General features: G+C 43.0%; 1 protein-coding gene across 3 annotated transcripts in view; it reads left to right on the forward strand.

Moving 5' to 3' along the window:
• Positions 1-1,755: 1,755 nt before the first annotated feature.
• CADM2 (cell adhesion molecule 2) overlaps positions 1,756-21,264 on the forward strand; it is a 1,053,908-nt gene continuing 1,034,399 nt past the window's right edge. For 2 of the 3 annotated variants that reach the window (XM_084621993.1, XM_084621994.1), the window contains exon 1: positions 1,756-2,174. In XM_084621993.1, coding sequence (XP_084478119.1) covers positions 2,114-2,174 — 61 coding nt within the window. In that variant the 5' untranslated portion in view covers positions 1,756-2,113. The remainder of the gene's footprint in view (positions 2,175-21,264) is intronic. The other variant, XM_084621992.1, reaches the window with a different exon arrangement.

The raw sequence follows: 21,264 nt of genomic DNA on the forward strand, positions 1-21,264 counted from the left end.
TCAGGCTTGTAGAATTCAGCCAGCTGCCTTTCATTTAGCTTTTCCTGTCACAGTCAGGAAAACATCTTTCACTACTGTAGCCAAGTTTCCTCTTCCCACCTACCATGACCTGGTAGCAGAACCATTAACATCACTCTGAGGGAAGATATTTTCCCCAAAATATGGGAAGGTATGTTGCTTCCTCTCCCCATGGAGGGAGGCTCATGGTCATCACTGTGAGGAGACATGAGTTAGCAGTCCCTGGTGGTGGCTCCCAGCTGCCTCTCTATCTCTTGGGGGTGTGGGGTGTATATATCCTTAGGGGCAAGGAGTGTAGTGTCTGGGTCTGGCAGTGACTTTCAGCTGTTTCGTTCCCCATGGCTCTCCTGTATGACCAAGGGGCTTCTGTCAATGCTGTCTGTTCCCTGTCCTGAAGTCTGACAGGGAGGGGATCGAGGGTATAGTGCGGTGTTGGAGGTGAATTCTGAACTTAGCAGTTAGCTTGGTCAGCACTGGGAAGATGGTGAGGTCAATTGTTTAAAGTGATGGCTTCTGAGACGCTGGCCCAGTACAGTGCCCTTGAGTAGCGGTTGCAGACTTCCTTCTGCAAAGGGGAAGGTTCAGGTGCACTTGGCACCATCGTTCGCGAAGCCGGGCAGGGGTATGAGTTGCAGGTGGAGAATCTGTTTCCACGAGGCGCTTCCTTGTGCCACAGCACTGATTTTGAAGAGGGAAGGTACCATGTTACCAGGACCCTGTAGTTCCTGGCTTCCCCCAAGAGGCCGCCCTGGATGCAGATGAGGTTTTACCTGGGAGAGAGCTCGATGGCTATTTGCCATGGAAGCATCCACAGTTACCAAAGCAACTCCTGTGGTCTGAACAGTCCTGAGGCGGGCAGGAGTTGCGATTTCGCCAGCGCTTTCCCGCCTGCCTTCCCCTCTCTCCGGCAGCGGAGATGCACGGGGCTGCGGGGCCCCCGTGGCTCTGGGTCCTGAGGAGGCAGCCGGCTGGACCGTGACTAGGTCCGCGAGCTTCTTGCGAGGGGCCGAGAGAGCGGCCGGACGGGCCCGGCAAGGCGCGGGGCAGGTCTCCTTCTCCGTGGCCGTTGGGGTTCGTCCTGCCCGCTCTCGCTGCTGCCCCCCGGGAGAGCGCCGTTTAGTCTCCCAGCCGGCGGCCCAGAGCTCAGCGCTGCTCGCCCTCCTCCTCCCCGCATCGCCGGCCGCGGCCAAACCGTCAACTCCAACGGCCACTTTCAGAACCAGCTCTGGACAGCGCCTTCCCCGCCCACCCCCTTTTCCGGTTCTGTATCTCCCATTGGCTGGACTACAACAGCGAGCTGCACCTCTGATTGGCCCAGCTGACTGCCACTCAGAGCTGTGGGGTTGTTTTGAGGTGGGGCACGGTTTTGCTCGCGGCTGAAAACTCTTTGAAACGCTCGTTCGTGGGTTTTTTTAAACCGGCGTCTCGCACCACCTCTGTCAGCCACTCATTGGCTGAACGATCAGGCTCGCAGCTCTTCGATTGCAACACTTACCCTGTCAATCATATCCCATCCTGAGGGCGGGCCTCGGGGGAGGCGGGGAAGAGAAAGGGTGTGGCTTGAAGGCGGGTGGGGTTTAGGCGACCAGGTGGGAGGGAGTGGGTGTGGCTAAAGCCGAGGCGTGGCTGGAGGGGGTTGGGCGAGAGGCGTGGTGATTGGCGCGGTGGGCGTGGCTCCGGGGAGGGGGCGGGGCTGGGCCGGGGGAGCCGGGCGGAGATTGCCCTTGTGTCTAGAGCTCGAAGCGGCGGGTAGCGGAGCAGGCTTCCCGGGAACCAAGGCAGGCGAGCGCGGCTGGCAGCCTCCTCCGCGCCCAGTCCAGAGCTGGTGGGGGGACGGGACGACGTGTGCCCGGCACCGCTGCACGGGGGGGACCTGCCCAGCGCCAGAGGAGGAGGGAGCCGCCTCACCACCCGCCCCCGCGACCCTGGTCCTCCTCCTCACCCCACTGGATACAGCGAGGCAGAGGGAGACACTGCGGCGGCGGGCGGCGGCGGCGGCGGCTCCTGCTGGGGGACAGAAGCGCCCGGAGAGAGGCGGCGGAGGCTGCGGGAATCTCTGCCTGGCGCCCACCCAGCCCGAGGGAAGCCCCCCAGGATGCGGCTGAGACCCAGCGCCCTGCTGCGCTTCTACAGCCTCTGCGGGCTCCTCATACAAGGTACCGCCCCCAACTCCGTCCCGAGGCCCCCCCGCCGCGGGGGTGGGGGCAGCCGGGGGGACCCCCCGCCTTCCCCTGCGTCCCCTTCGCCGCTCCTGGCCCCCGGCCTCCCGCACTCACTCCTGCCGCGCTATAGGGATGCGAAGCGCCTCAGGAGCCTTAATCCTCCCCCCCCCCCCTTTCCCCTCCCCTCCCCCACCAGCCCTTCAACTCTCTGTAACCTCCCGCCTCGGCCACCCCCTCGCCCCCCGGCAAATGTGCCTCTGGAAGTGAGAGGGGGCCGCCGCAGCCGCGTCCCTGCCGCGGGAGCGTGGCTCTTCGCGGCGCCTCATTGGCATGGGCGAGAGGCAGAAGAGCGAGTCGGTGCTGGGCTCATATGCAGGAGGCGAGAGGATTTAAAATATATAGATATAGATCTATAAAAATCTGGAGCAAACCCAGCTTTCCGAAACTAGGGTAGCTCTTGAGGAGCCCCGTTTAGCTGTGCCACGCATCCTGCAGCTACTTTCCAGACTCGGCTCTTTGGGGTGGGATTTCTCCCCCTCGCCTCCTTCCCCCGTCTCGCCTTCATTAGCAAGAGCCTTCCAAGTGAAATGTAAAACCGCTGCGTGAGTGCAGTGGAGGGAGATCTACAGGATACTATTATCGTGCAAATGACTAGTGAGTGAGGGGTGGGAAGAGAAAGCCCTCCCAGCTCCCGAGACCTTGTCTTATTTTGGGGGAAGGCAAGAGGAATATAAATGGCACTGGATGGAGAAACCGGCGGAGAGAGTTGGCTCCTGCTGTTGTGGGGAGGAGGATGTGGCCGTGGTGCTGGAAGGAGAGTAACGAGGATCGATCTCTTTCTCCCCGGCTGCAGCGTGGGGGAGTCCGGGTTTGGTCTGGTCACCCCCCCCCCCAGCTGATTGGGGACGAGAAGTTGCCAGATACCCTAGTGCGTGTGGGTAAAGGAATCCTGAAGTTACCCCCCGCCACATGCACCCCAACGGCCTTGGCAGGATTTAAATGAGGTCAATGAGCCGTCATACAGCAACTTCTTCGCCTGCACCTTTTCTTTAGGATGGCTGCAGGGAGAGAAACATCCCTTTCTTATATATGGGGTAAGGGAGGGGAAGAACCAAATGAACTAAGTGACCTTGTGGGATTTTTTTGTTCTTCCTTCCCCTTGTCCCTGTTGCATTTTATAGAAAGTTTTGTATTTTCAAATCTCTCTAGTGAGCATTGTGTGCAGAGGTCTCTCTGAGGAGGTTAAATTACGACCCCCCCCCTCAAGTTCCTCCCCACCAGAAGCAGAAGTAATCTGTGGGGTGGCTGAAATAGACACATCAGTCTATTTCTCCACTGCGTTCAGTAGCCTGCAGGCAGCACCCACTTCACCTTCTGAGGAAGTTGCATTTTGGTGGCGGTTGATGGGGAGGCGATTAAATTCATTTGGCGATTGCAAATGATGCTTGTATACGGTTGATGATTTTTCTTACCAATCTGTATGAGTTGCCCAGTACGTCAATGCACAAGGAGCTTCTGTGTTGATGCTATAATACAAGATTTATTCGGGCATGTGCGGTGGGCTGCACCTGGGGGTTGAGGCTCCTGTGTGCCCTTACTTTGTTGCCCTGTGAATTGTCAATTCATTGCTGTGGGGGGGGGGGAAACGGGACGGGGATGAAGGGGGAAACCTCTCTGGACTGACTGTTCCTCTCGCCAATAAAATCGGTTTTGCTGCTGCCAGAGGAGAATTTGATCTTTTTCTTAAGATGCAATCGGATGCATTTGGTGCATCACGTATGTAAAAGCAAACAGTGATTTTAAAAAAGTGGTGGCTTTCACAACAGTTTTGGGAGTGTGCCAGGGAAAATGCATCATTGCAAGGAGCTTTGGGGTTAAACAAAAAACAATGCAAGAAGAAAGGTGTAATCCAATTCTACCTGACTGAAAGCAATCAAATCAGGCCTGCCCTTGTGGGAGAGGGAAGGGTTCCCTTCTTACTGCTATCTGGCTCTACCCACATTTATAAAATGTCTCCATGTTTTTAACCTCACAGTTAAGATATATTTGGAGAGGGGGGTGTCAGTTTTTATTCAAGTATTCATCTACCTAGCTCTTGATGAGTGCTGCTTCAAAAGGCGTTTTTCCTAAATGCATCTTAAAATGCTTAGGAATGAAAACTATATTTCTGAGCTATGTCTGAGACTTGAGTAATTTACACTATCCTTTGCTGCTTGTGGGTAAGATTGGAGGAGGAAATGATTGAATTTTTGCTAGTAAAAGTCTGTTCTGTACAGTGGTGGCTGAGTTTCACTGAACATTAAGTTGCTTTAGTCCACCTTATGTTGGTACTTTATAAATTCTGTTTGCTCAGTTTTCCCATTTATTTTGGCACAGCTAGCAGGCACAGTTAAGTTAGACATACTTATTTATTGTTGGCAGCTTCATAGTTGTATGTAAAAGTAGCTTTTTCCTGTTGGCTTGCCTTGTTCCCCAAAGCCGGGTTAGGCAATTCAGTGGATTTGTTAAAGTTTCCTCCTCTTGGTCCTTAGGATATCAGTTTCCCCTAGTTCATTAGATGAATAAAAACTTTGTTCTGTAGATTTGAAACATCTCTGACTTCTGGTTGTGAGGACTTCATGTCAATGAAAATTAAGGTTAAAGACAGTGCCAGGCAGTCAAGCTGATGAGTCCTATATGGGAGTGAGGCATTGCCCAAAAAGCCAGTCAGGAGCCTCACTTTCAAAAGTGGCCCTGGGCACTGATGAATTACTGGAAACAGGAAGATGAGAACATATAATGTTTTTTTCAGCTAGTACATGGAATAACATTAATAGCAAGCACTCCATTACTTTTTTTGTTTGCTCTGTTCTGAAAGTCCCCTAATAACTGCTTGTTGTGGGAGGGTAGAAATGGTGGTGGGAGAGGGAGTAATAACATGTGGAGGTTAGAAGCAGTTTGTCAGATGAGTTCAGAGATGAGAAATGTTGTTAGTCTGTTCTGCCCTCTCTAGTGGCTGATGCAGAAACAGTAGCTTCTATAGTCTAGAAATCCTAAAAATTTAAGCAGTCATAGTGGTTCTGTAGTGATTGCACTGTGCCTCAGTTCAATTTGTTCACAATACTTGTCACACTCACCTATCTTTTTACTTTAATTTTTCCACTAATTTAATTTGTCCAGTTTAGTAATATTATTCCCCAAATGTAAAAAGTTTTCAGTGTGCATTTAAAACACCTTGGGAGTTCAAATGATGCACCCTAATTGATTTTACTTGAAAAGCAAACAGTATATTGTAAACACTTACTTCATGTGTGAAGCTGTAATACTAAAGGTGGATTTTTACTGTATTATTTGTATAAAAATTTGGGTTAGGATTATCCCAGAATGTAGCTACTATAGCCCCCTGCTGTGTGATAATGCAAATGGCATCTAATGCCTTAATGTGCTCTGCTTCTGAGAAAACACTGCATAGCATTGTATGTGATACTGAAAAAGTACTTTCAATACATCAGTGCTAACACTAGGCAAATGTTTTCAGGGCAGTTTCTATAGTCACTTGAAAATAATACTGAATTGCTGTAACTTAAATGACAGTGGATAGACTACTAACAAGCTTTTTTGTCTGAAGTTGTGATAATTGATACATCTTATTATTGAAGCTGATAGAAAGCAGCTTGCTGTTAAGAACATCTTTATCATGAACCCAGATCTGTTTATAAAAAGATAAACACATCAATTCCTATATTGACTGACCTAACATGATGATGTGGAAATAGTTATGCTACAATAGTTCATATTTAATTGGGTAGGTAAGTTTTTTTTTTAATTTATTTGAAGTTTTTTGATGCGAAGTCACTATTCTATATCTGTATATTATGCATATTGCTCATTCAGCTAAGTTAAAATATGTATTACTATAGAATTAGGCAAATCTATAGTATTTAAATATGATGTAAGGAACACTTACCTATTTCCTTGCTACTACTGTTGATCACACAAATGAACTCATAAATGGGTGTCTAAGCACAAGCATATTGGTTCAGCACAAATTGGATTGTTTGACTTGCAGAAACTGTTACAAAGTCTGTTTTGATGAACAGAGAAACAAGGTAACAGATTGTGGGTTTTTGTTTGTTTTGGAAGATAAATACTTCACACATGAGCTGACAATGAATTAAGTCAATAAACATGATGTAGAGCTTGTTATGAATTTGACTAGTTTAACCAAGGTTTCATTGGCTCTTCATCACTACACACTGATGCGTCACACGTATATGTGAAATACTCTTTGGTTAACTTCATGAGATGTGGTCTAAATGTCATTTTAACCTTGTATAACAATATACAATTGCTACTTTCCTTTCTAACACTACATTAAGTAGTGGACCTTCTCTTTCAGCTTATCATAAAGCAAGTGTCCTCACAGTGCAGGAAGCCTCGATCAAGAGACACTGGCTATACATTGTAACAAGCTAAAAGTTCTTTAATTGAAGTACATCAGCTGGTTTTTTGTGGGTTTTTTTTGTGGGGGGGAGTTGAGGGGTTTTTGGCATGCACAGGATGGAGAACTTAAGTCTGTTTGTCTCCATTTCAGCGTTTGCTTTTTTTTTTTCATTATAATATTTACGTTGCAATCCTTACCTGATATTGGATTAAATTCATTGCTGGCAAAGGGATAGGCAACAGCCTTTACTTCAGTAGTTGCACCATTCAAGAGATATATAGTTATATTAAAGGTAAATTCAATATGTTCTGAGTTTCTCTAAATGTTTCTGCATTTGAAATGCAGAAATGTGACATTTTTATGCACAGTTGCTGGAAACATTCTGAGCAATGTTAGTTGATGGCTAATAGAATAGCTGTATAACTAAGAATGTGGTGGCCTACCTTCTAACAGAAAAGCGTAGGCCCTCTTTGAGACTATAGAAGTAACTGGCAGTAACTTTCTGCCTAAGTAATACAAATCTTAAAAATCTGACTTCTGAATGGTTTGCATTTCAGAACAATTCTTAGTCTTCATTGAAATGAGACTAAATTCTGGTTATAAGATACCACTTAGAATGACTAAAGAGCCTGAGACAGCTGGAGTAGAGTACCACCAACCTGTCTTACAGGCATAATTAAAAAAATCCAGACCAGGGCAGGCTGGAGATGTGTAACATATAGTGCGTAACATACAGTGCCATGTAACACTTAACATTTCATTTTTAATGAATAAACTATGTAAACTTGCAGGACTTCAGTGTACACATTCCTTGTCCTTGAGAGGGTTTTACTGTACACCTAAAAGTACACAATGAAATGTTCTATAGAGACATGGAATTTATAAACTGCATTTTAAAACCATAGAATAGCCATGCAAGGGTTCTTGAGGATATCATTTTGTCTACTTTAATCTTTCTTAGCCTATTTTTAACAAATAGATTTATCTATGTAGTTTGAACATAGGTAGTCTTCATTTTAATCTGCAGTAGCCTCGACGACAGGGTTAAGTCAACCTAAGTTAAGCAGGAGTCGATGTAGCTTAGGTCAACTTATTGCAGTGTCTACTCCTTGCCAGGTTTCTCCCATCAACTTACTTCTGCTTCTCATTCCGGTGGAGTACCGAAGTCAATGGGAGAGCGGTAAGCTGTCAATTTAGCAGGTCTCCACTAGACCTGCTAAATGGACCCCTGGTGGATTGATCACCAAAGCATTGATCCATGGTAATTTTAGACAAGTCCTTAGAGTAGGGCAGTACTGAGACGAGGTGCTCTAATAGGAATTGGTTTATTTGGGGAAATATGCAGGGGTGCGGGGAGAGTACAAAGTCTAGTAATAAACAAAGCAGTAATAAAGATGACATGAAATATAAACCTAGCCTGTTCATGAAATCAGTTACATTATCTCTTGCAGTTCCTACTATCTCCAGTGTTTTAAAATCTAATCTGTAGATCTTCTTAAATAAGATAGAGAATCCAAGATCCAGAACTAACAAGAAACTTCTGCTTACAGTAGGCTGTAATGACTGTATGTTAAACTGTGGTGAACCTCTCTGACATAACCTAGCTCTGAAACCTCCTTGTTCTTTTTCTGCTGTTTATATTGGGGAAGGAAATGCATATTCCCTTCCTCCTCCCACAACTCCCCAACCCCAAAATCTCATGCCATCCTTCCTATTGTGGGACAGGGGACTTTAGAATACTGCACGTGCTCCTGGTCCAAAGATGTGTTCTGCATCTGACTGAAGAGGTGTTCTTCCTTTCCTCTTACCAGGTATTGAATATATTGCTTTCATATGATCTCAAACCCTTGTTGGTTTAAGAATCAGTAATCAGAAAGCTACGAAGCAGTCATGGCTTTCACACTCTAAAAAGAAGCACATCACTGCTAATATAACTACATTACTTCACCATGAGAGAGAATTTTTTTATTCCTTAAGGCTGAGTTTTAGATGTAATTTTTCCCCACTTGCCCTAAACTACTGTGGAGTGCTAAGCTGTTCCTGGGTTTCTTTCCAGTGGTGGCTATGCTTCAGTGTGAAGAAAATTGTCGCTATGCAAAGTTTTGTATACCAGTGTGAATTTGTAAAGTGGTTTCAGACATGAAAAGTACCATAAGCAAAACTTGTAACTATGTACAGCAGTGTCTTAATCTTGTTTACTGTAGTTGAGCTTGTTTTACTTAATTCTTTATACCCTGCCACTGTAATTCATACTTTATGAATGGGCTCTGAAACATAATATATATTTCCTTATGCTGGTTAATGGTCCTCGCTACATCCTTGAAAGACTAGTACAAATAAAAATTCCCTTTGCTCTTGTGCATTCCCTTTGCTCTTGTGCATTCACTGTAAATGGGCTTTGCAGACTGTAATTGATATGACCCATCAAAATTATCAAGTATTTAAGGGTTATTTGTTGTCCATTTGACTTTAGTTGCAGGAAATATTGGAGGGGGCAGACAATTTATTTAATGACAAATGTTGAGATTCAACAAAGCTCTATAACAATTGTCAACATCACATATCAATTTAAGGCTATTCACTGTTTATTTTGAGTTCTCAAGCAGCATTTTTCTTTGCCTATCTGAATTTTCTATTAACAGCAAAAATTCTTGATCATTTTGTGTGTATGGTGTAATGGATTATCAACATTTAAGGATAAAAATACAATGCTTCTGAGCCTAATGATAAGCAGTTCAATGGCTTATGTCGGGTGTTCCCCTCTTGGGGGAGGTAGGGAGAAGGAAGGCCAAGGAAAAATGAGGCCAGATTCCTGTGATAAAGTGTAAATATCCAGGTTTATATGTGAAGCTTAAGCTAAATATGTTGCATATTGAATAAATGTTTGTATTAATTTTTATTGATATAGTAATCTTTTTTGCTAAACTTAATTAAAATGAAAGCTCTCTATTCAAAACAACGGATCAATGTCCACATAAAATAATCCTCATTATGGATATCAGTGTAGGCTCATAATGCATTGCACTTTGCATTCCCATCTTTCTTCACTTTGCAGAAGTGTCAAGTAACAAACCAGCACAGACAGTTCTTTGATCCAGCTGTGCTGGCAAGCCTTAACTCTACTTCTGCTTAGCAAAGCTCTACCCAGACAGCTCCAAAAAATTTGGCTGATTGACAGCTCTGAGGAAAATGTAAGGCCAAATCATGTCACAGTAGCAGTTACAGTAGACACTTCGGGATAAATATCTGAACAAATGGAAAATACCACACTGACCTACATGTGCTGGATTATCTGTAACTTGACCTGCTTTCATTCCTACCATGCTAAATAGTAGGAGGCTGCTCTGATTAGACCCTTACCAGGGGGGAAAAACAGCTAGTTGAAGCAGAAGCCATTAGTTTTCAGAATTATGTAGGATTTATGAGCGATGTCCTCTTTATTCCAGAGCAACTCCAGCTACGTAGGTTTGACAGTTCAGTTTTGTAATTGCTTGACCATTTGGATTATCAATTGAACACTGATGTGTAATAAACCTTCAGAAGTAGCACAGATGAATATTAAAAAAAACCAAGAGAAACTGCAATCAACAAAAGATTACTAACAAGGGGATATTCAAAAGCATCAGTTTAAGTTGGACCTTTGTAGTAGTTAAAACTGCTAGGTTATTCAGAAACCTTTGCAACTACCCACTATTTCTAGTGTCTCCCCCTCCTCCCCATGATTTTCTCTTACTTTTGGCTAATATATTTAATGCTAATGTGGAGGGTATGTTATAAATTTGCTTGCTGTTACCTTCCTGTCCAGAATGTGTAGATTGTAATCTATGGTAGCCTGTTTTTATTTTTTATATACATTTTATAAAAAAGATGAGTTTTTAGTTGCAGTAGTCAGATACGTAGCTGCATGGCTTCCCTGCTGCTTGGTGCATCTATATGATACACTTCCAAAAATGCCTCCATTAGGAGAGGAGGAAAAGAAATCACTGGCTTTTTTACCTTCTAAAGAAGTAAATATACTGTTCAATTGTCTACCACTGTCTTAAAACATCTCTTCATAAGGTCAGCTGTGCTGAAAAGCTTACGTTCTGGTCAAAATATAAAGAGATAAATGCAGTACTGCATCTGTTAGCAAATTGAGAAGCTTTAAAGGCACTGACTAGAGAGATTCACTGTGAACAGTTTACTAATCAAGGATTAAACACGATCTCTAAATCTGCAACAAAGGCCATAAAAAGACTATAATTTACAGTGGTACTTCCCTCAGCTTGGGCCTTTCATTAGCATCTAAAATCATTACAACTAGAAATTAAAGAAATTCTGTCTTTAGCATGATTGGGGAATGTTCAACATTCAGATGTTACTACAGTAATTGACTAAAAATGGAACTGAAAGTGTACTAAAGTAAGCATAGCATTCCAGTTCCCCTTTCAAAGCTTTAAAAACATCTTGTTGAACACACAGATAAAATGTAGGCACATCTAACAATTAGGACTGTCAAGCGATTAAAAATAATTGTGATTAATCATGCAATAAAATAATAGAATAACATTTGAAATATTTTTGGATGTTTTCTACATTTTCAAATATATGGATTTCAATTACAACACCGAATATAAAGTGTAAAGCGCTCACTTTATATTTTTGATTACAAACATTTGCACTGTAAAAAAAGATAGTATTTGTTCAGTTCACTTCATACAAGTACTGTAGTGTAATCTCTTTATCATGAAAATGCAACTGACAAATGTAGATTTTATTTTTTTTTGTACATAACTGCACTCAAACAAATCAATGCAAGACTTTACAGCCTACAAGTCCACTCAGTCCTATTTCTTATTCAGCTAGTTGCTCAGACAAACAAGTTTGGTGCTGCCTGCTACTTGTTCACAATGTCACCTAAAAGTGAGAACAGGCATTCGCACGGCACTGTTGCAGCCAGCGCTGCAAGATATTTACATGCCAGATGTTCTAAAGATTCATACGTCCCTCTGCTTCATCCACCATTCCAGAGGACATGCATCCATGCTGATGACAGATTCTGCTCGATAACTATTCAAAGCAGTGCAGACTGACACACATTCATTTTCGTCATCTGAGTCAGATGCCACCAGCAGAAGATTGATTTTCTTTTTTGGTGGTTCAGGTTCTGTAGTTTCCGTATCGGAGTGTTGCTCTTTTAAGACTTCTGAGAGCATGTTCCACACCTCATCCCTCTCAGATTTTGGAAGGCACTTCGGATTCTTAAACCTTGGGTTGAGTGCTGTAGCTATCTTTAGAAATCTCACGTTAATACCGGCTTTGCGTTTTGCCAAATCTGCAGTGAAAGTGTTCTTAAAATGAACATGTGCTGAGTCCTCTGAGACTACTATAACATGAAATATATTGAGAATATGGGTAAAACAAAGACAGATATACAATTCTTCACCAAGCAGTTTGGTCACATGTAATTAATGCATTTTTTAAGTGTGCATCATCAGCACGAAAGCATGTCCTCTGGAATGGTGGATGAAGCATGGAGGGACATATGAATCTTTAGCGCATCTGGCACGTAAATATCTTGCAGTGTCGGCTGCAACCGTGCCATGTGAACGCCTGTTTTCACTTTTAGTTGGCATTGTGAACAAGAAGCACGCAGCCTTAACTCCTGCAAATGTAAACAAACTTGTTTGTCTGAGTGATTGCCTGAACAAGAAATAGGACTGAGTGGACTTGTAGGCTCTAAAGTTTTGCATTGATTTGTTTGAGTGCAATTATGCAACAAAATATTTTACATTTGTCAGTTGCATTTTCATGATAAAGAGTTTGCACTATAGTACTTGTATGAGGTGAACTGAACAAATACTATTTATTTTTTGCAGTGCAAATATTTATAATCAAAAATAATATAAACAGCAGTCTATGCTTTGTATTCGGTTTTGTAATTGAAATCAATATATTTGATGTAGAAAAACATCCCAAATATTTAATACATTTCAATTGGTATTCTGCAGATTAAAACTACGATTAACTCAAAAATTAATTGTGTGAATTAACTGCAATTAATTGATCTCTCTAATAATAATATAACAAATGCTGGCCTGGTGGCAGGTGCTTCCCAGTATTGTATGGGCCAGCAGGGGCTGGGAACAATGCTGAACAGGCAGTGATCTCCATTCCTGTGAATGGCTGAGCACACTTCATCTCAACTCTCCAACTAAAGGATACCTACAGGATCGAAATGGAGTTGCTCTCACCCTCAGTCCAAACAAAAAAGTAGCATGTATAATATGGGGGAAAATGGATTTTTACAACTTACGTAAGAATGTGGAGAACTGCTAGCAGGCAACCTATTTTGGTTGATTTAAAATAACAAGAAGGGGTCTGATTTGATACCTTCCCTCCCCATTTCCATTAAGTATAAGTGGGACCTTTCTTCCCCACCCCCCATAACTTTGCAGGCTTCACGCTCACTTTATTCTTTTAACTACTAAAATCAAAGCCTGGAATCGGACATCTGACTTAAATCTTAATTTGTCAAGTCAGAAATGAGAACTAGCACAATACGCAAGATTTTTACCATTTTTCAAATTTAAAGTAACGTGTACAAATTGTAGGCCAACAGCTGCCCAAGAGGTGTCAACATCAAGATTTTCTATGTTATGTGACATCTCTTCACACTGGTATAGGTGGTTAGATTTAAATCAGTGACTCAAATCACTGATGTAATTATTTAAATTGGGAAACCTCAGTTTAAATGATCAGTTTTCATTTTTATTTGTACATTATCTAAAATTTTCCTAAAATTGTCAGTGGTTAGTAGCCATTTTAAAAACTTGTTTGGCAAATAAATATAGTCTTTACACAACTTGGTGCTGCTTAAGCTAACATGTATGATGCATCATGACTAGCTATTCACTATTTAAGCAATTATGTAGCTTAATTTACATTTATGCAGATTCTTAATTTTTACATTTTTATTACAATAGAAAATGGTGAGTAATACATTTATTTGACTTTTGATTCATGATGTGTGCCAAGCTCTGCATTTACTTGAATTTCTATCTTATTTTAATTTTATTTTTAGTGAGCTAGAAACAACTTTTTCCCAAAGTTATCAAAACATGCTTTGCATATGAAAGGAAGCATTCACTCTAGATAGTGAATTGAACTCATAGTGACTGAAATTTATGTTCTATAGAGTTCAGAAGCAGTAGATGTTATCTTCTCACACCTAATTTTTATTTGTAGCTTGGAAGAGGAAAATAAGTCTTCCTGCTCTTAGACTCCTATTTATAGTGTCTCAGCTTTGAATGAACTAGTCATTTGAACTGAACTAGTTGAATAAACTGAAGAAAAGATTCTCTCTGCACCTGCAGAAGAGGTTACTGCTGTCAAAAGCTGGTTAAGCACTTCAACAAACTCCAGTAACTCCAAATAAAATTGGGTGCTCAGCATAGCCCCTGGCATCATGAGATCCAGTGGTTACCCTTGAAAAATAGGCTATGGGGTGCTAATAAAGTAATCTATCACCCCTGTGATGTTGCACCCCATAATGCTTTATGGAATATGCTTATGAATGTATATATGACATAACCAGAATGTTTTATACTACCAATGCAATGTAACATATCTCCGTAAAGGTTATGATCTACTGAATACATTCCTCCTATTTGTATGAATGTATCATTTTTGTACTTGAAGTTATGAATATTGGCTGTATACTTGTTTGATTTTAAATAGGTCTTAGTAAGGCATTTGGTCGGCTTCTTTAGAGAGGAATGTGCAAGTTAAGTGCCCAATCAAGAAACACTTAACAGACAAAGGATCTTGGAAAGCACCAATTCACATAAATCTACCTGAGGACTTTCAAGGTAGCATGTGAACAATATTCTGCTGCCTGTAAAAACTGAGTTATGCGTGGACATGTGACTTGCCCATGTGACTCCAAAACTCCATCTTGGAGCTGGACTTTGCAGACCCTTCCATTTTGTCTTCATCTGGCTCAAGAGAGAGCCTCTCCACCCCCAAAGGATATCTGAAAGAAATTGGAGCAAAGGACAGTAACCGGATGGGGGTGGGGGGTGAGTGATTGCTGGACCCAGGCTAGAAGGAGACTAGTTTGTAAAAGGAAGCTTACTGGAACCACCTCTGAGGGTGAGGTTTTGTCTGTATTCAGGTTTTTTTTTTTAACTGTATTAGGCATAGACTTGTGTGTTTTTGTTTTTTGCTTGGTAATTAATTTTGTTCTGTCTGCTATTACTTGGAACCACTTAAATCCTACTTTCTGTATTTAATAAAATCACTTTTTACCTATTAATTAACCCAGAGACTGTATTAATACGTGGGGGAGCAAACAGCTGTGAATACCTCTCTATCAGTGTTATAGAGGGCAAACAATTTATAAGCTTTATACAATGTAAAACAGGTTTATTTGTGGTTTGGACCCCATTGGGAGTTGGGCATCTGAGTGTTAAAGACAGGAACACTTCTTAAGCTGCTTTCAGTTAAGCTTGCAGTTTGTGGGACGTGGTTCAGACTTGGGTCTGTGTTTGTGGCTGGCAAGCGTGTCTGGTACAACCAGGCAGGGCTCTGGAGTCCCAAACTGGCAGGGAAAGCTGGGACAGAAGTAGTCTTGGCACATCAGTTGGCAGCCCCAAGGGGGTTTCTGTGATCCAACCCCTTACTGTTCTTCCTGAGGTACCAGTTGCCAGGGTAGTCTAGGAAATACTTGGAGGACATGGATATGACATTCCAAGAAAGTGATTGGCATGGGCAGTGTTCTTTTCAAAACAAAGTATCTTTTATTCTTTTTTTTTTTAAATTTAACTAATAATCTCTACTACAATGTAATCCAAAAACATGAATTAGACATGACCTTTGTTGCATTCAGGGGATGCTGAGGGATCCCAAGGGATGTGCTGCCTGCCACAGCCCCCATTGGCCTGCAGTGGCGAACCGCAGCCAGTGGGAGCTGAGATCGGCCAAACCTGCGGACGCAGCAGGTAAACAAACCAGTCCAGCTCGCCAGGGGGCTTAACCTGGTGGGCTGCGTGCCAAAGGTTGCTGATCCCTGTTATAGAGTATTCTCTTGGTCTCACCAACACTTTCCCTTTTAGGCTTTATTCAAATAAAACAGTATTTTTGTATAGTACACTACATAGTGTATAATATACAGCTTAACGACCAATGTCAAGTAGACGGAATTTTTTTGACAGTAAAGCCGAAGTTTCCCCCCCCCCCCACATAATTGGTGCCTTGTAGTTACACTCCCCTGGGGGGGGTCTGTATAGATTTGAGAAGTAGTTGCTACAGCAACATGTGGCTTGTGGGAATGGCAAACCATGGCTATGGGGAGCTGCGGGGGCCATGGCTGCGGACAGTCAACATAAACAACATATTTTGTGGCCCACCAGCAGATTACCCTGATGGGCCATGTGCTGAAGGTTGCCGATCCCTGGTGTAAACTTTTGGAGTTGTCCTGTTTACATATGATCTGTAAATATGAGGGGAATAATCGACATGAAAATGATTGAACTTCCATTTTCTGTGTTTTTGCTGTTCTGCTTTTTAAATATTATTCAAACTTGAATCCTTAATCCTACTGTGAGTGGGGAACTGGCAGCATGATGACACAGTAGTAAAGAAATAAAGAGAATGCATGCAGAAAAACTTGTATGTACTGAAGTGAGTTTTTAAATTGTTCTCCTGAGGCTCTTATGACCTACTGCTTGTTATGAATATCAACAAATACTTTTGAGACACATGTGAGAACCTAATATCTCAAGCTAATGTGTGATTCTTTTATATTAAAGACAACTGCTCTAACAGTGCTATTTACAGAAAAAAGGAAGGTCCTTGGTAATAAAGATAAATGAAATCTGTGCAGTCATAGGCTATATTTGCACCATACCAATTGTATATTTAGAATATACAGTTTAAGCTTTTTTGCATTAAACATGTTCATATTACTTTGGTAAGGTGTTCTAAATCAGGTGCTTCCAAAATACTGGGAAACCCATTACTACAGTTAGCAGCAGAAAAGGAGGTTGGTCCTTCATGTTATAATAAATCTGTGTAACTTCTAGATTTTATTCAATCTACACTTAGATTACAAAAGTAAATCAATGAATAATAGATACTTGAAAACTTTTATATAGGGAACTAGGTGGTGCTGTTCTTTCATCTTTGTATCTTAGCTGAATTCTTAAGAACTGTCTCAGAACATCAGTCTGCTTTTTTCTAAAGAGGAATTTGGCTATATAACATAGAGCTAAGAAACAGTGGGCCCATGAAAGCTTATGCTCTAATAAATTGGTTAGTCTCTAAGGTGCCACAAGTACTCCTGTTCTTTTCGCGGATATAGACTAACACGGCTGCTACTCTGAAACCTAAAATAACTAGTTTATTGTAGAATACATTTGTGTTCATAGATTCCTATCCAGATCTAAAACACAGAAGTTACACAGAAATAAAATGAATACTTGCTTTCTAGTATTAGCAGTATTCAGTAATAAATCTCAAGCTTTCTCGAATCCAGATAGTTACATATCAGGTAAAGAAATGTAAACTAGAATAATGGTTTGTTCAGTGATATCTCCATGTCTAGATTCAGTAATCTAAACCCTAAGGATATCATTTTGTAGCTTCTTTACATTGTGGTATGCAATATCAGTATTTCATTGATCTGAGAAGAGAGCTTTTGTTCACACTTGGGTGTTTTTAAAGAGTATTGCAGATTTTGCTCTTCCATCTCTGGGTATTTTTTTCCCTAGTCTATTTCTTGTCTTTGTGATGTGGTGAGTTTTCTATTATTTCAACATTCTAGTCATCCTTTCCAGTGTCTCCTGTTTTTAGTAAGGAGAGAATTGGATATAAATATGCTGTCTATTTTGAACCATAAGCTGAAACGTGACTTCACTTACAGTTCAGCTTAGTTTACTTTTTGAAGCAATTTTTGTTTAATGTAGGTCTCAGAAGTGTAGCAGTTACCTTCTAAACCTGTATTGTCAAAGCACAATACCCATCAAGGTCAGTCTCCCCTGTGTAGAGTGGGGTTTTCACATTTGGCTGAATTGCTGCCATAAATCTTAATTAAGCTTAAACTAGATCTATTGATCCAAATCTCTCTCGTGAAGTACAAAAAGAATCTTGCTTCTAAACAAGCATATGTTGAACAGGCTTTGAACTGTTAAGACGGTTAGTTTGGTTTTTTCAGTCTCTTCCATGTAACACACTTGCTTCCCTACATCTGCCCCCATAGGAATCTGTCCCTGCACCTCCACTTCCATTTAGCCTCTGACCTAGTCATTCCTCCCACCACCAGCACTTCTGAACCCCAATCTATGTGACTTCCACCCAGCAGCCCCATATGCCCTGCTCTCTGCGCTCTTCTCTCCCCTCCCTCCCCCCTCCCCCCCCACGCATATGCTGTGCATCCTCACCTGACTCTGTGTGGGCAGGGTGCTGAGGAATGAAGCCTTTTCTCCTGCCTCTCAGCTGCTGGCTGGCTACATTCTGTTTCGGCAAAATAGCAGCCCTTGGTGAGCAAAAAGTGTAACTGCAGTGTGTCTCCAGCAGAATGTATTTTCTGCACAGAAAACAGGGTGACCAAGCAGCAAGTGTGAAAAATCGGGATGGGGTGGGGGGTAATACAGGGCTGGCCTTACCATGAGACGAACAGAGGCAGCCGCTTCAGGTGCCAGACTGGGGAGGGGGGGCACTAGAACCCAGAGTGTAGAAAATTGTTTGCTGCTGGTGCGTATGTATTCTCTCTGCACTAGATGCACAGAGATGGTGGAATCCTGTGCTGGAGGAAGGAGGGCATGAGACATAACAGGCAGGCAGGAGAAAAAGTGAGAGGGAATAACAGAAAGCAGCAGGAGCTGCAGGGAGAGAGAGGAGGAGGAGCCTCTTATGTACCTCTCTAGCACTCCCAGGAGCTGGACTGATTAACACCAGCTTCTCAGGGAGCTTAATCTTTCCTGCAGCTTCCCTGAACCCACTTGAGGAGAACAGGCAGTCAACTGAAGTAGTAGGAGCCAGTTAGGCCCTTAAGACACTGATATCTTCCCTCACTCAGGCCCTGCGACCAACCTGCTTATTTGTCCCCTTCAATGGAGTATTGAGAGCCACAATAGCTGGCACAGAACAGCAGTCATGAGTGAAAGAAGAAAACGCCCCTGTGGGGTAGCATTCAGAAAAAAGACAAGCTTCCTTTCCTTTCATCTAAGCAAGAAGGATCTCTCCTGAGATACACAGACACAAATGTTCACGGTGAGCCTTCCAGCCCCAGTGAGGATGTGAGTGGGGAGGAGATGCCTGATCTTCCAGTTGGTCAGAGTGCAGGTGACCTGGCAGCTACTGCAGCATCCATATCTTCATCTCAAATGGATGTAACCATGCACATTCGCGAAGAAAAGTGTAGATCAGAGAAGAGTATGGTGGAGGCGCAAGAAACAGCTGATGCTCAGTTTAGTTCCGTAAGTCTAGAGGATCCAGGACCTTGGACCCACTTGAGCAGTAGCCTGAGGGACTTCCTTGTACTGCATGGGCCACAGCAAGTGAAAAACTTCATGTTCCCCAAAGACAATGAACATAGAAGTTTCCATCCAACACATTACTGGTGTGAAATCCCCAATGGTGACAAAGTGGAGAGGCCATGGCTTATGTACTCAAAACCCCAGAATGCTGGATACTCTTTTTGTTGCAAACTCTTCCAGTCTAATATTCCAGCCACATTGGGTTCTACAGGAAGAAAGGACTGGAAAAATCTGACTAGAAATCTGGCATGCCATGAGAAGGCAGCAAATCACCAGAGAACATTCCATAGGTGGAAAGAGTTTAAGAAGAGACTAAGATTAAAGGCCACCATAGATGATCAGCATCAAGAGAATCAGATACTCTTTACTGGCAAAATGTTCGGAAAAGGCTCGTGGCCATTGAGAATGCTTGCTACCCAAAACCTAGCACTGTGTGGCACTTCAGATCAGCTGTATGTGCCAAACAATGGAAACTTCCTTAAAATTGTGGAGCTGATGGCTGAGTTTGATGCTGTACTCCAGGAGCGTCTAAGAAGAGTCACCACCCAAGAAATGTGCACACTCCACTACCTTGGAAAAACAATTCAAAATGAGAACATACAGTTACTGGCAACAAAAGTCAAACAGAAGATAGTGGCAGATCTGAAGTCAGCAAGATATTACTCTGTTGTTCTGGACTGCACACCTGACGTCAGCCATATGGAATAAAATACTTCAATGGTGTGTTTTTTGTAACAAAAACAGAACCTAGTGAAAATGTCCCTGCAATGGTGACTGTCAGAGAGCATTTTCTAGAATTTATTGACATTGATGATACTACAGGAGTTGGTAGGACAAATGTGCTTCTTAAAAAGCTGGAAGATACGGGAATTGTGATAGCTGACATGAGAGGTCAGGGCTACGATAATGGTGCCAACATAAAAGGAAAGAACAGAGGAGTGCAGACACGGATCCAAGAGTTAAACTCTTGAGCCTTTTTTTGTCCCATGCAGTTCTCATTCATTCAACGTGGTGGTCAGTGATACAGCATCCAGCTTCTAGTGAGGCTGCTGAATTTTTTAATGTAATTCAAAGCATCTATGTAGTTTTCTCTGCATCAACTAATCTATGGCAAATTTTGAAGCAACATCTGGGAACATCCCCTCTGACATTGAAACCACTGAGTGCCACACGATGGGAAAGTCGAGTAGAGATGATAAAGCCTATCAAACACCAAATTGGGAAGAGAGATGATGCCATAGTTGCCATTATGGCATCGTGGTGGGGTGGCTGCCCCACTCCTGCAGGCAGGGGTTAAAAGCGGCCAAGCTACGCTGATTGGGGAAGCAGACGCAGCTGTGGCCAGCTCAATTAGGGCCCAGCTGGCCCTGATAAGAGGGCTGTGGGCCAGAAGCTTGAGGAGTCTCACTCTAGATTTGGAGTGGGGAGGTCTAGCTGCCTGGGAGTAAGATACCTGAGGCAGAACAGTGCTGGGGAATAGGGCAAGGGAGCTGGGGAGCTCCAGCCTGGTAAACCCCCAGCCTGACAGCTGGCTCAACCTCCTTGCCAATGAGTGGCCATGACAAACTGCAGTTTGCCCCAGTGAGCAGGGGCTAGATGACGACTGGCAGTAGCCACTGAGGCAAGCTGGGTGAGAGGGTTGGGGGTTCCCTTGGGAGGGGAGACCCAGAGAGTGGTGAGGTACTGCTGGGGCAGCACCCCAAGGTAAAGGGCACCAGGGTCTGGGAGGGACACGGGGCCAGCAGCAGGTGAGACACCGGCCAGTAGGAGGCGCTCTGTATGCTGGAGATCTAATTCCAGAGACTACCAGCAGGAGGCACCACGCCGGTGGGTTGTCGGTTCGCTACAGGAGGATAATGCTATGACAGGAACTGTTTGTGGGAGAACAGTGGCAGAGGGAAATGGAATCCCCAGAAACATACATCACTTCAAATTTCTGTGTGGCTTAGTGTTGTGGCATGACATACTGTTTGAAATAAATATTGTAAGCAAGAGACTCCAAGATGTTCACCTTGATATATCTGGAGCAATGGAACAACTGGACAAAGCAAAGTCATACCTACAGTGTTACCGGTCAGATGAGGGATTTCAAAATGTTCTGAAGAGTGCACAGAAGGTGGCAGAGGAATTTCACTATGAAACT

This window comes from Lepidochelys olivacea (genome assembly GCF_965140295.1).
Source record: "Lepidochelys olivacea isolate rLepOli2 genome assembly, chromosome: 1".
Classification (NCBI taxonomy): Eukaryota; Metazoa; Chordata; order Testudines; family Cheloniidae; genus Lepidochelys; species Lepidochelys olivacea.